The following is a 13,022-nucleotide window of genomic DNA, read 5'->3' as shown; positions in this document are numbered from 1 at the left end:
GCTGGAATCCTAATACCCATTCACCCCACAGTGGACAGAGTACCATTTAATGAATTCCAAATGTAGACACATCTGCTGGCATCACCTGAGGTTTTTGTTGATGAAAGTACAGGTTCCTGGACCTTTTCCTTTTTTAAAGGACAGAACAATTAACAATGTTCCAGTTGATTCTAAAATGAGGCTCAATTTCAGAAGCCTAAGTAAACCACTGACTGCTCTCATTTGATTTTCAAATAGGAAGAGGGCACTGCACTCACCATAACTTCCAGGAGTGGCTTTTTCTTTTGGGAGACCAGGAAAAAAGTTCCATGCCAAGGAGAACAGAACGCGTACTTTCTAACACCTTAAGTTCACAGCAGAGGTAGGAAAAACCCCTAGCTGAACTTTTAAGAATTTGCCTTCTATTTGAGGGGGAAAAAAATGTTTTTATTCTTTCAAAAATTTATATACATTGTCATACAAAGATGCCAGGCTACAGCAGCTCTTGGCTAGCCTCAGGAGCCTTCCAGTGAGCCTTCTTTTATAATGGCCCGGGCAAGATTTCGCGCAAGAGCAAGTCTCAGCATTTCCAGCTTGGTGTTCTCTATGTCCTCCTAAAAAGCAAAGAAGGCCAGCATAAGGTATGGCAGGAAGTGTTCCTTCTTTAAAGTTCTGCAAGGTTCTATGTGACCCGGAGGCAGACCAAGGGCATTTAACCCTTAATAGCTTCTAGCAAGTGGTTTATCTGAGGGAACTGCATGCAAAGAACCTCTGCGACTGACCAACAGACAAGTAGAGACCAGAACACTAGGATCACCCCACTTTCTCCTAAAACAAGCTGGTGTGTCAATTACAGGTTAAGAGCTAAACCAAGAAGCACAAGTTTGTAAGGGGCCAGCGTTTCAGGAGGGAAGTAGGGGAGTCCAAGATAGAGGGAGCCTTTTCTTCTCGCCATTACAGAATCAACAACCCAAAAGCTAAAATGACCTGGAGTCGCTGAGCACCAGGCTCTCCCCGCACTGGCCTTCCTGAGGCCAAGTCCTCCAGACATCTCATCAGCTCATATGTTTGCTCTGTTGTAAAAATCACCTAAAAGAGAAAAAAGAAGCTGTTTTGCTTAGATGCTTCCCAACCAAGGCCTGCGCTGATCTGGGCATGTGCCCGGGTTCAGAGATTGCCTTCCGTGCATGCCCTTTGGAGGGGCAGGCTTCATATATGCAGCCCTGGAAGAACAGCACCCGTACTGTCACCCCCAGCCTTTCTCGTCAGGGCACTAGGCTGAGTATTGTTAGTAGACAGCTGCCTCATTTCAAATTAAGTAGCTTTTCTCGTTGTAGATAACTCTTATTTCCAGACAGGGCATTACGAGAGAATGCCCCACACACAGGGCTCTACTTGGGAGATGATGTGTGGATGTGCATCTGCAACAGCTGCAGAATGAAGCATTCTGTCAAAGACTATAAAACACAAAATCACTGTGGATTAAAACTGTACCTGTTTCTGTTCCAAAAGGGGCAGGGCATCTGTTAGTAGTGTTACCCAGAAACATCGTGGAGCAATCTGAGAAGTCATCAATGACAGGAGAAGAGAAGCCGCATCAAAAAAGCGCTTCTCCCCATAAAATCGGTGGAACTCACGGTACTTTCCTATTGTGAAGAGAGAACACTAGGTCACCTCTCGCCCTAAACAAGCCAAGAGAAACCCCAGACCAGCCACGTGAAAGCAGAGAGATTCTTTCAGAACTGACTCCAAACGTCCTGGACCAATGAGAACAACAGGATTAAAAACAAACAAACAAACAAACAAACAAACATGTTTTGGGCGCGTGGGTGGCTCAGTGGGTCAAATGTCCACCTCTTGATTTCAGCTCAGGTCATGACATCACAGTTTGTGAGTTCAAGCCCTAAGTCAGGCTCTGTGCTGGCTGTGTGGAGCTTGCCTGGGATTCTCTCTCCCTCTCTCTGCCCCTCCCCATTCACGTAGATTATAGAGAACGTTGTATAAGAGAGCTGAACAGATTCTTCAAAAATGTCACAGTGAAGGAACACCAAGAAAGGCAGGGGCACTAAAGAGACAGGACAACTGAATTTGTGAACGTGGAGTTGATAAAAGACCTTGCTGGGACAGCAGATATAATCAGAATGTAGATTACAGATCTGAGGAGAGCCGTGCATTCTGGTAACTGGTTATATGAGAGGATGTTCTTGTTCTTAGAAAATACATGCTCAAGTATTTATGAGGAAAGGGAAACAAAGTCTCCAACTTACTTTCAGACTGTTCCCTAAAAACCTAATAAAATAAATGAGGCAAAATATAAATGGTGAATCTGGATAAAGTGTACATGGGAGTTCCTTATTCCTGCAACTACTTTTGCACCTTTCTCTTTAATTTTGAAATTACTGGGAAATGTTAACCAGAAAGTATGCTTTGCAGAGTCTGGCACACAGGGTTCTACGTGGTTTGGAATTTGGGCTTAACAGGAAGGAAACACTGGAGAAGTCTAGATAGTACCTCCCATCTCCACCATGCCGCAGGTCCAGGGGACAGAGCCCAAAGACTCACCCAAGAATGTCAGTCGATCACTGAGCATCATGGCTGGCCCAAGGTTGTCAATGAGATCCAGATCGGAAAAGCAGCCTCGCTCACAGTAATCCCTGAGGAACCTACAAGGCCAGGCCCAGAGGTCAGAGCGGCAGTCCCAGGCCCCACTTCCTCAACCTCCCAACTTCCCATACAGCTCCCAGAAAGCCAAAAGGGACTGACTGAACCCACCTGTCTGACACCAGCGTGGCAAAGGCTGCATCCTTGGCTCGGATGCTCCAAGACAGGGCAGAGCCCAGGCGATTGTTGCGGACAGCTTTCATGGCTAAGATCTTACAAATGCTGCGAACTTGGCAAGAAAAAAGAAAGAAGGTTAACTTTTCACCCTGCAAGTCACTCCATTCATAACGCTTGCTGGACAGAAACAGGCTTCCCGACTCCTCTGAGCTTTCTGCAGCCTGTCCACAGGCTCCAAATACAAGTTGGTCGGTAACACTGGGAACTTTGGGGTTTATAAATTGTCTCCTGGCTCTGATCACACTATGACCCACCCTGGCAGGACTGGCTTTGTGAGTGGGTTTGATTTCAGGGATGGCAAAAAGATTTTTATTGCTCTCCACAAGTCAGCTCCTTCATTATCTGTCCAGGTGTCAAAAACCCTTTGGGTCTTGAATGCCATGTGCTTTCAGAGATGGTCATATGCAAGCAAATGCCTTGAAAAGAAAACTTGAGTTTTTGCACTCAACGGTGAGGGGAGGAGGAACAAATAACACTGCTTTCCTTTCTGTGCTCCTCCTGAGCTGACTCTGGTCCTACTTCTTCCCCACTGAGCAGCCTTAGCAACAGCAACCCACCTGGGAGAAGCTGACCCCAACCCTGAACTTAGAGTAGGCAGGAGACAGAAGTGGGTAAGAATCTTTTTAAAAGGTAATGTGCTCCATTGCTTTCTAAGTCTCGGTGGATCCCCAGCTCCTTGTCCTTCCTTCCTCAGTAATTTTCCTGTTTTGGCTTATCTCTTGGCACGCGCTGCCCGGCCTCTCTCTAGTGTGGCTGGCACGGCATGAGCAGAAAGTATGCCGGGAAGAGGGCAGGCTCACCTTGCTCAGTCATCTGCCGCTGCTCACAAATCCGCAGCACCTTAAGGGCTTTCTGCTCAGTGCTCAAAGGGATCCGCTCAATGTGCAGCTCCAAGGAAACTCGGCCCAGCTCAGGGCAGTAGTCGAAGTAATCCACTCCCAACTGCCAGAGGCTGCAACAGTCCGAGGACAGACATGAGGGCCTGGAGAGCCCAGGTGCTGCCCTGGAGCTCAAGGATTGGCACTGAGATGGCTCCTCCCGCACGCCCCGTAGACCTCAGGGAACCAGATGGGAAGGAACACCATCTTGCATGCTGAAAAGCACCGTTGGGGTCTTCCTACCTATGATGAGCAAACAGGCCGGAGGCATATTCCAGCAGGAGGAACTCTCTCATGTTGGATCCGAAGCTGGAATAAAATGTAACATGAGACCAAAACCCATGGCCTGCTCCATTCAGGGCCCTCCCATAGCCCAACCGTGCTTCCATACAGTGGACCCCCCCTCCCCCCGCCAAGTCCCAAGGGCTGGCCTGGCTGCCACATACTTACTAGAGGTTGTGTGACTGGAGGAGCTTGCAGTGATCCAGCAGGTCTGTCAGATGGGCCACAAACCACCAGTTGCTTAAGGCAATGCTGTGGGTTCAAACCCAAGGAGGGGAGTCGGGGTCAGAGAGTAGGATCCATATGAGCAGAGCATGACCAGGACCCCTCATGTTCTTTGAATAAAAGGATAGGTGGGACAGTGACAAGCTGAAATCCGTTTGGAAGAAATTTCTCTGTGTTGTGTGAGGACTGACAGTGCATACCCAGAAGGAAGGTCAACCCTCAAACTGGCAGCCAATAACCTGTATCTATGGAGAATGTCACAGTGAAAATAAAATTCAGGGATCCAATCAGATGCAGACAATGTGGATACAGAATAATGTGTAAGAACAAAAAGAAACAGACTTATAAAAACAGAACTGGTGGTTGCCAGTGGGGAGGAGGGTGGGAGGATAGGAGAACTAGGTGAAGAGGTACAAACTTCTAGTTAGAAAATAAGTCAGTCATGGGGATGAAAATTACATCACAGGGAACATAATAATCTTTGTGTGATGACATAGTAATTACGCTGCTGGTGGGAAGTATTTTGTAACGTACAGAATTGTTCAATGTTGTAAACGTGAAACTAACACATCAACTATACTTCAATTAAAAAAAAGATGGGATGGTTGTAGGTTAAGTGTCTGACTTTGGCTCAGGTTATGATCTCATGATTCGTGAGTTCAAGCCCCACACTGGGCTCTCTTACTGTCAGTGCAGAGCCCACTTCAGATTCTTTGTCCCCCTCTTTCCTGCTCCCCTGCTTGCGTGCTCTCTCGCTCTTGTTTGCTCTCTCACTCTTGCTCGCTCTCTCACAAATAAACTTAAAGATAAAAAAGAAAAGATCACGGCACCTGGGTGGCTCAGCTGGTTGAACGTCCAATTTTGGCTCAGGTCATGATCTCATGGTTCATGAGTTCAAGCCCCATGTCCAGCTCGCTACTGTCAGTGCAGAGCCCACTTCAGAGTCTCTGTCCTCTCTCTGCCCCTCCCCCACTCATGTTTCCTCAAAAATAAACAAACACTGGGGCACCTGGGTGGCTCAGTCAGTTGAGCATCTGACTTCTGCTCAGGTCATAATCTCACAATTAGAGAGTTTGAGCCCTGCATCAGGCTCTGAGCTCTGTGGTGCCAGTGTGGAGCCTGATTGAGATTCTCTCTCTCCCCCCTTTCTCTGCCCCTCCCCCACTTGCATGAGAGCGCACGCGCTCTCAAAAAAAAAGACTAAAAGATTAGTGGTTTCTGATGCTTCAGGAAACATGGAATTCAGAGGAACATATTTTCATTTGGATTCACTGTTAATGTTTCTCATTGTATAGCTTTTGATTAGCATACTTTATGAATACAACTGTAAACATAAGACAGTTTAAAAACCATCTTATGTTCAGGTTTCTTTTAATACTTTGCATGAAGAAACTTTTGTTCAGTGACAAGATTTGTAATTTTATTGTATTTATAGTCTGACCAGGATGAAGGCTAAGTCCTTCCCCAAACTATACTTCACCCCCCCACCCCCCCTCAAATCAAACTTTTAATCAAAGCCTAGAATCATCTAGGGCCCTTGTGAAAAATGAAGGTTTCTAAGGCCCTTTGAGGTCTGATTAAGTAAGTTCCTTGGAAATCACTGTTTTACATCATCAATGTTTGTAAGCTCCCTAGCATCCTTTTGTACAGTGTACCAGAACACTTATCAGTGTGCCTCCATCATTTCAGGTTAGGTTATTCATTTGTTACTTGGCATAGGCCTTCTGTATTTGATGCCTATTTTTTAAATCTTGGGAAAAGGGAAAAGAAGCTTTAATGATTGCTTTCTGTAACAAAATCAAGCACAAATGAAAGGAGCAGACTATCAAGGCAGACACAGTCTCGGAGGTGTAATAATGCATTAAGGTAAAAAATGCTGCTTTCGTGATATAAAAATAGGGATTGGCTTACACTGAATTATTGGACAAATGTTTAAAACTTCTGCCTCATTCTTAAGGATGTGGACATACTCAGAGACTCCATCTGTTCCAGGATTCCACCATTAGGGAATAAATATGCTTGTTGGCCTTCCTAACATTCATTTTGAAGATTAGCTATTTTCCAACTTTATTAATAGCTCTGTATTATTCATTCAAAAAACTATGTGTGCTGGGGTACCTGGCTGGCTGAGTCGGTAGAGCATGAGACTCTTGATTTCAGAGCCATGAGTTTGAGCCCCATGTTGGGTACAGAGATCATTTAAAAAATGATCTATGCTGGGGCATCTTGGTGGCTCAGTTGGTTCAGCAACCAACTTTGGCTCAGGTCATGTGCTCATGGTTTGTGCGCCCCATTTCAGACTCTCTGCTGTCAGGGCAAAGCCCGCTCTGTCCCCATCTCTTTCTGCCCCTCCCTCCGTCTCAAAAATAAACATTAAAAAAAAAATTATCTGTGCCAAATTTCAAAGATTTTCCTCTATTTCTATCATCCTCCAATACTAAGTTCTAAAAATTCATTACATGCTACACGAAGTCCTAACATGCTCAAGTTTTTAAAGAGTTCTTTCTTGGGGCACCTGAGTGGCTCAGTCAGTTGAGCACTGGACTTGATCCAAGTTCATGATCTCATGGTGCATGAGTTCAAAGCCCATGGGCTTTGATCTGGGATTCTCTCTCCCTCTCTCTCTGCCCCTCCCTGCCTCTCAAAACAAATAAACTAATAAGCAAACAAATAAACAAAAGAGTACTCTCCTGGGCCATGTTTTCCTTAGCTATGGCTTTACTAATTTTGTTATTCTGCTATGTTCCTTCCTGACCTTGTCCTTTCTCGACAAGAATTCCAATAAATCTCTGTTTATGGCAGTCCCCTAAACAAAACCCCAACTCATCAGATAATGTTGTTGCTATTAACTATTCTAACTTCGTCATACGTCCTTATGTATCAGTAATTCAACTGAACACTGTCATTGGGTTAACTAGACAGTGCTTTCGTGGAAAAGATACTACAAATGGAACTCGAGACCACCATTTCAGTCAGTCCTTACCTCTCTGTCCCTGTCATCTGGAAAATGGAAGTAATTTTATCTCTTGCCTACCTGGACTGTTTAAAGAAAAAAATGGGAAAATTGATATATCTTTAAAAAATTCTTTTCAGTAGTGCTCTATAAATACAAAAATCAGTAAACCCAAGCTTGAGGTTAACACATAAATAGTGCCCTACTAAACTGCTTAGAGACCACCATGGATGTGCTCTAGCAGCACTGCAAATTGGTTCAAATCCAGTCCTGCTAACTCAGTGACTGGCCAGTTATTTAACTTCAGCTTCTTTGCCAAAGTGGAGGAATTATGATGGTCAGTACAGCTCTCTGAGACTCTGAAGCTATCTTTAGAGACTGAAGTTCTAAAAAATTCAAGGGTAACAGATGAAATCAGAAGTGGCCAGTCTTAAGGAAGAATATTAAATAAGGTGAGCAAATGTTAACCCAGAAGATCTAAAAACAAGTTGCCTCCCCTACTCACAACTACAGGCACAGTCCACCCTCCTAGAGTAAGGACCATAGAGAACATTAATGACGAGGGACTAGTTCTTTGAACAGAGGGCTGGAGGAGGAGGGAGAACCGCCACAGGAAGACAAGAGAAAGGAACAGCCCTGAAATAGAGGCAACAGTCAGTGTAAAGGCTCTGGAGCAGGAAGTCAGTCTTGTTCCTACTTCAGACTGAAGCCCGTGTGACTCAAACTTCAAGTCAGGCAAAGGCCAGCTCACTTAGTGCCTCATGATGGGAAGCCACTGGGACAGAAAGCAGGAAAAAATGGTTCAACACTGAAAACAAGTAGCAAATCAAAACTACAATGAGATATCACCTCACCCCTGTCAGAATGACTAAAACCAACAACACAGGAAACAACAGGTGTTGGCAAGGATGCCCAGAAAAGGGAACCCTCACGCATTGTTGGTGGGGAGGCAAACTGGTACAGCTACTCTGGAAAACAGTATGGAGGTTCCTCGAAAAGTTAAAAATAGAGGGGATGTTTGGCTACCTCAGTCAGTAAGGCATGCAACTCTTGATCTAGGGGTCATAAGTTCAAGCCCCACATTAGGTGTAGAGCTTAGTTTAAAAAAAAAAAAAAAAAGTTAAAGATAGAACCACCTTGGGTCCCTAGATCTCTTTTGATTTCCACTCAGGTCACGATGTCAGGGTCATGGGCTCCATGGGGCATTAGGCTCCATGCTCAGCATGGAAGTTGCTTGGGATTCTTGGGTTTCTCTCCCTTTGCCCCGCCCCACCTCACTCACAGGTGTGTGTGTGCGCGCTTTCTCAAAAATAAATACATGAATAGGGGCGCCTGGGTGGCGCAGTCGGTTGAGCGTCCGACTTCAGCCAGGTCACGATCTCGCGGTCCGTGAGTTTGAGCCCTGCGTCGGGCTCTGGGCTGATGGCTCGGAGCCTGGAGCCTGTTTCCGATTCTGTGTCTCCCTCTCTCTCTGCCCCTCCCCCGTTCATGCTCTGTCTCTCTCTGTCCCAAAAATAAATAAACGTTGAAAAAAAAAATTTAAAAATAAATACATGAATAAATAATAAATATAGAACTATCCTATTATCCAGCAATTGTACTTCTAAGTATTAACCCAAGAGATACAAAAATACTAATTCAAGAGGATACATGCACCCCTATGTTTATTGTAGCACTATCTACAATAGCCTAATTATGGCAACAGCCCAAGAGTCCATGGACTTATGAATGGATAAAGAAGCTATGGTAGGGACACCTGGGTGGCTTGGTCTTTTTAGTGTCCAACTTCAGCTCAGGTCACAATCTCACAGTTCATGAGTTTGAGCCCCACTTCAGGGGTGGAGCCTGCTTGAATTCTCTTTCCCTCTCTCTCCCTCTCTTGAAATAAATAAAACTTTTTAAAGAAATGCTTCCTGGGGCACCTGGGTGGCTCAGTCAGTTAAGTGTCCAACTCTTGATTTTGGCTCAGGTCATGATCTTGCAGTTTGTGAGTTCTAGCCCCACATCGGGCTCCATACTGACAGTGCAGAGCCTGCTTGGAATTCTTTCTCTCTTTCCCTCTCCCTCTGCCCTTCCCACTCTCTCTTAAAAAACAAAAACTAAAAAGCCTGGCTGGCTCAGTCAGCAAAGCATGGGACTCTTGATCTCAGGGTTGTGAGTTTGACACTCACCTTGGGTGTAGAGGTTACTTTAAAAAATCTTAAAGGGGCTCCTGGGTGGCTCAATCGGTTAAGCGTCCAAATTGATTTCGGCTCAGGTCATGATCCCATGGTTCATGAGTTCAAGCCCTGCACTGGGCTCTGCACTGAACATGTGGAGCCTGCTTAGGATTCTCTCTCTCCCTTTCTCCCTCTCTGCCCTTCCCCCATGCTCTCTCTCAAAATAAATAAACTTAAGAAAAATAAATGTTTAGGGGTGCCTGGGTGGTGCAGTCGGTTAAGCGTCCGACTTCAGCCAGGTCACGATCTCGCGGTCCGTGAGTTCGAGCCCCGCGTCAGGCTCTGGGCTGATGGCTCAGAGCCTGGAGCTTGTTTCCAATTCTGTGTCTCCCTCTCTCTCTCTCTGCCCCTCCCCCGTTCATGCTCTGTCTCTCTCTGTCCCAAAAATAAATAAACGTTGAAAAAAAATTTAAAAAAAAAAAAAAAAGAAAAATAAATGTTTAAAATAAAATAAAATCTTAAAATAAGCAAAGAGGGAATAAAAAAGAGAAAAGAGGCAATCCAAGAAACAGACTCTTAACTCTAGAGAACAAACTGATAGTTACCAGAGGGGAAGGAGGTGGAGAGATGGGTTAAATAGGTGATGGGGATTAAGGAGTGCACTTGTGATGGGCGCTAGGTGTTGTATGGAAGTGATGAATCACCATACTGTTCACCTGAAACTAGTACTATACTGTGTGTTAACTAATGGGAATTTAAATAAAAACTTAAAGACTGAAAAGAGTACTCGAACGGTTGTGTCCAAATGGACAATGTAGAGATGGGGACAGTGGTGAAGCCCGTCAACCTGCAATAGTTCAGGTTGTTGATAATGGTGGCTGGGCTAAGGTGGCAGCTGAGGAGGGAACGAGAAGTAACCAGTTGTGAGATAATTTTGAAGTTAATAGAACTTCTTGATGGCTTCATTAGTGCTTAAGAGCTCAGCAAACTGTATGGGCTTTAGCAAGTGGCTTTGGGGCCAAACAGCCACAGGGCCCTTGTTAGCTGGCAGTGTGACTTTACCAGGGCTCACTTCCCTCATATGTGAGATAGGCTTGAAAAAAACAGCACTTTTGGGGCGCCTGGGTAGCTCAGTCGGTTGAGCGTCCGACTTCTGCTCAGGTCGTGATCTCACGGTCTGTGAGTTCGAGCCCCGCGTTGGGCTCTGTGCTGACAGCTCAGAGCCTGGAGCCTGCTTCAGATTCTGTGTCTCCCTCTCTCTGTCCCTGCCCTGCTCATGCTCTGTCTCTCTCAAAAATGAATAAACATTAAAAAATAATAATAAAGAAGAAAAGAAAAAAACAGCACTTTTTATCTCAGGGCACCTGGATGGCTGTCAGTTAAGTGTCCAACTTCTGATTTTGGCTTGGGTCATGATCATGAGATCGATGCCCCACGTGGGGCTCTGTGCTGTGGTGCAGAGAGAGGAGAGACAGAATTCCAAGCAGGCTCCGCACTGCCAGCACAGAGCCCATTGGAGGGCTCCAACTCACAAATCATGAGACCATGACCTGAACTAAAATCCAGAGTCAGACGCTTAACCGACTGAGCCACCCAGGCACCCCAAAATAAGTAAATAAACTTAAAAAAAAAAAAAGGCACCCATCTCAAAGGTCTGTTCCAAGATAAATTGAAATAATCCATTAAAACTTAGTCTAGTAAATCTTAACTATTATCACCATTACTGTAATTACTAACCATTTTAGTAATTTTGTTAAGTTTCCAGCTGCCAGCCTTGCTGTCCTCCACACTCTTCAGATTGTTCTTTCTCAAATACAAATTTCACAGCACTATCCTGCTAAAATCCTCAGTGGCTCCCCATTTGGATACAATCAAAACTACTGTGTACAGTGTATCTGGTCCTTGATAACCTGACTCCTTTCTGACCTCTGTCATTTCAACCCCTCACTTAGTGTTTTGGTCCTAAGAGATGTTTACAGTTCCTTCAGCAGGTAACAGGCCTTCTTTCTTTCCTGTCTTTCCCTATGTTTTTGTTTCTGCCCAAAATGATGTTTTGGGCTGAACTTTTCAGGACTCCACTTTGAGTGTAGCCTCCTTTGAGAAGCTTTTCCTCACCTTACAATCTGATATAGGGTCCTCTCTTAAGGGGTTCCACAACATCTGGCCTAGATAATACATTCAGGAATACAAGAAAAACTGCTATAATCGCAAAGCTTGGCACAGTGTGGGGCATAAAGGATGGGTGAGGGGAGATGGTACCTCGGCCCTCCTGAACAGCTGCTGTTGCCCAGACTGATGTGACAGTTAGTGAGACAGCCAGTGAGGTGGCTGAGGAGCCACAGCATGCCCTAGTCTGGCAGCCCTCAAGCATCTCCCAAAGGGATACAGCAGCCTCCAAGGCCACAGGGCAGCGACCACTGAAGGCAGGGTGCTAATGACACTGCTCGAGTGACCAAGACAGGATGGAGTGTTGAACAAGGCCGGCACACCCTCCCTGCAAAGCCAGACAAGTCTCAACAACAGATTTTGGAGCTTCACACGCAAATGATGGAGAATTCCCAAGGCAACCTCTATACAAACCAAGCAAACAGCTCATTGTTCAAAAATGTTTGAGGAAGACTCAACAGCTCTGGAGTGGCCTCTGCTAGAAAAGAGAAAATTGTGGAGCTGGGAAGACCAGCCGTGGCGAAGGCCCTACCCAGAGCAAACAAGTGTAACTCTCCACGGGACTGTTTGCCCTGCACTGGGCCACTGCTGCCCCCTTAGCCCAACTCCTGTATCTTGTTTTGGCACCTCTGCAGCAACCACTACCTAACTGAGCTCTGGCGGCTGTGGACCTTCTTCTGTAAATGGTGTGTGAGGGTCTGCACACCGCCACAATCCACAGCCAAAGTTATGGGCCGGGACAAAGTTCTGGCAAGAAGATTCTAGATTAGGTAAACATTAAACCGGACCTCTTCTTAATTTTTGAAGGAAGACCTGTTTCCTTCTAGTTCAATATTGTGACAGGACTTTAAGGGCACCAGAAAGCTGCCATCCTGCCTAGCTCCCAGTGAAGTACATGCCAGCTCCCTGTTTCCTTTTGCCAGGTAGCAAGGAACTGGCTTTTAGAGGCAGCTGTAAGCCAGAGAGGAGGAAATGAGCACTTGGAGGATTCCCAACTTCTCCTTTCGGCTGTGGGGATAATAGGCAAACATGCAGCTCTCCAGCAAGGGCTGATGAACTATGGCCTCTGAGGGCCTTTATGCTCCACTTCAGCACCCTTCACTGCCCTTTGTGCCTCTCAGGGTCTGGCTAACATGGGGATCATAGAATACTCATTTAGAAATCTCCTTTTTAGGGGCGCCTGGGTGGCGCAGTCGGTTAAGCGTCCGACTTCAGCCAGGTCACGATCTCACTGTCCGTGAGTTCGAGCCCCGCGTCGGGCTCTGGGCTGATGGCTCAGAGCCTGGAGCCTGTTTCTGATTCTGTGTCTCCCTCTCTCTCTGCCCCTCCCCCATTCATGCTCTGTCTCTCTCTGTCCCAAAAATAAATAAATGTTGGAAAAAAAAAATTAAAAAAAAAAAAAAAAGAAATCTCCTTTTTAGCACCTTTAGAAAGGATTCCCTTCATTCCCCTTTACAGGGTAGTCATGAACCCAGTTGACGTCATACCCAAAGAAAGCTGCGAGACTTGCCTACATCACCAGCCCACTGGCCCAACACCAGA

General features: G+C 45.7%; 1 protein-coding gene across 2 annotated transcripts in view; it reads right to left on the bottom strand.

Annotated features, from left to right (window-relative positions):
• Positions 1-404: 404 nt before the first annotated feature.
• The window catches only part of NUP85 (nucleoporin 85), a 37,913-nt gene continuing 25,295 nt past the window's right edge, over positions 405-13,022 (bottom strand). For both annotated transcript variants that reach the window (XM_043585248.1, XM_043585247.1), the window contains exons 12-19: positions 4,146-4,229; positions 3,939-4,004; positions 3,618-3,769; positions 2,752-2,869; positions 2,542-2,642; positions 1,474-1,625; positions 967-1,068; positions 405-593 (exon numbers count right to left, since the gene is read on the bottom strand). In XM_043585248.1, coding sequence (XP_043441183.1) covers positions 495-593; positions 967-1,068; positions 1,474-1,625; positions 2,542-2,642; positions 2,752-2,869; positions 3,618-3,769; positions 3,939-4,004; positions 4,146-4,229 — 874 coding nt within the window. In that variant the 3' untranslated portion in view covers positions 405-494. The remainder of the gene's footprint in view (positions 594-966; positions 1,069-1,473; positions 1,626-2,541; positions 2,643-2,751; positions 2,870-3,617; positions 3,770-3,938; positions 4,005-4,145; positions 4,230-13,022) is intronic.

This window comes from Prionailurus bengalensis, chromosome E1 (assembly GCF_016509475.1).
Source record: "Prionailurus bengalensis isolate Pbe53 chromosome E1, Fcat_Pben_1.1_paternal_pri, whole genome shotgun sequence".
NCBI lineage: Eukaryota > Metazoa > Chordata > Mammalia > Carnivora > Felidae > Prionailurus > Prionailurus bengalensis.
Note: the sequence above shows the minus strand (reverse complement) of the source record. Positions and strands in the feature narration are given on the sequence as shown.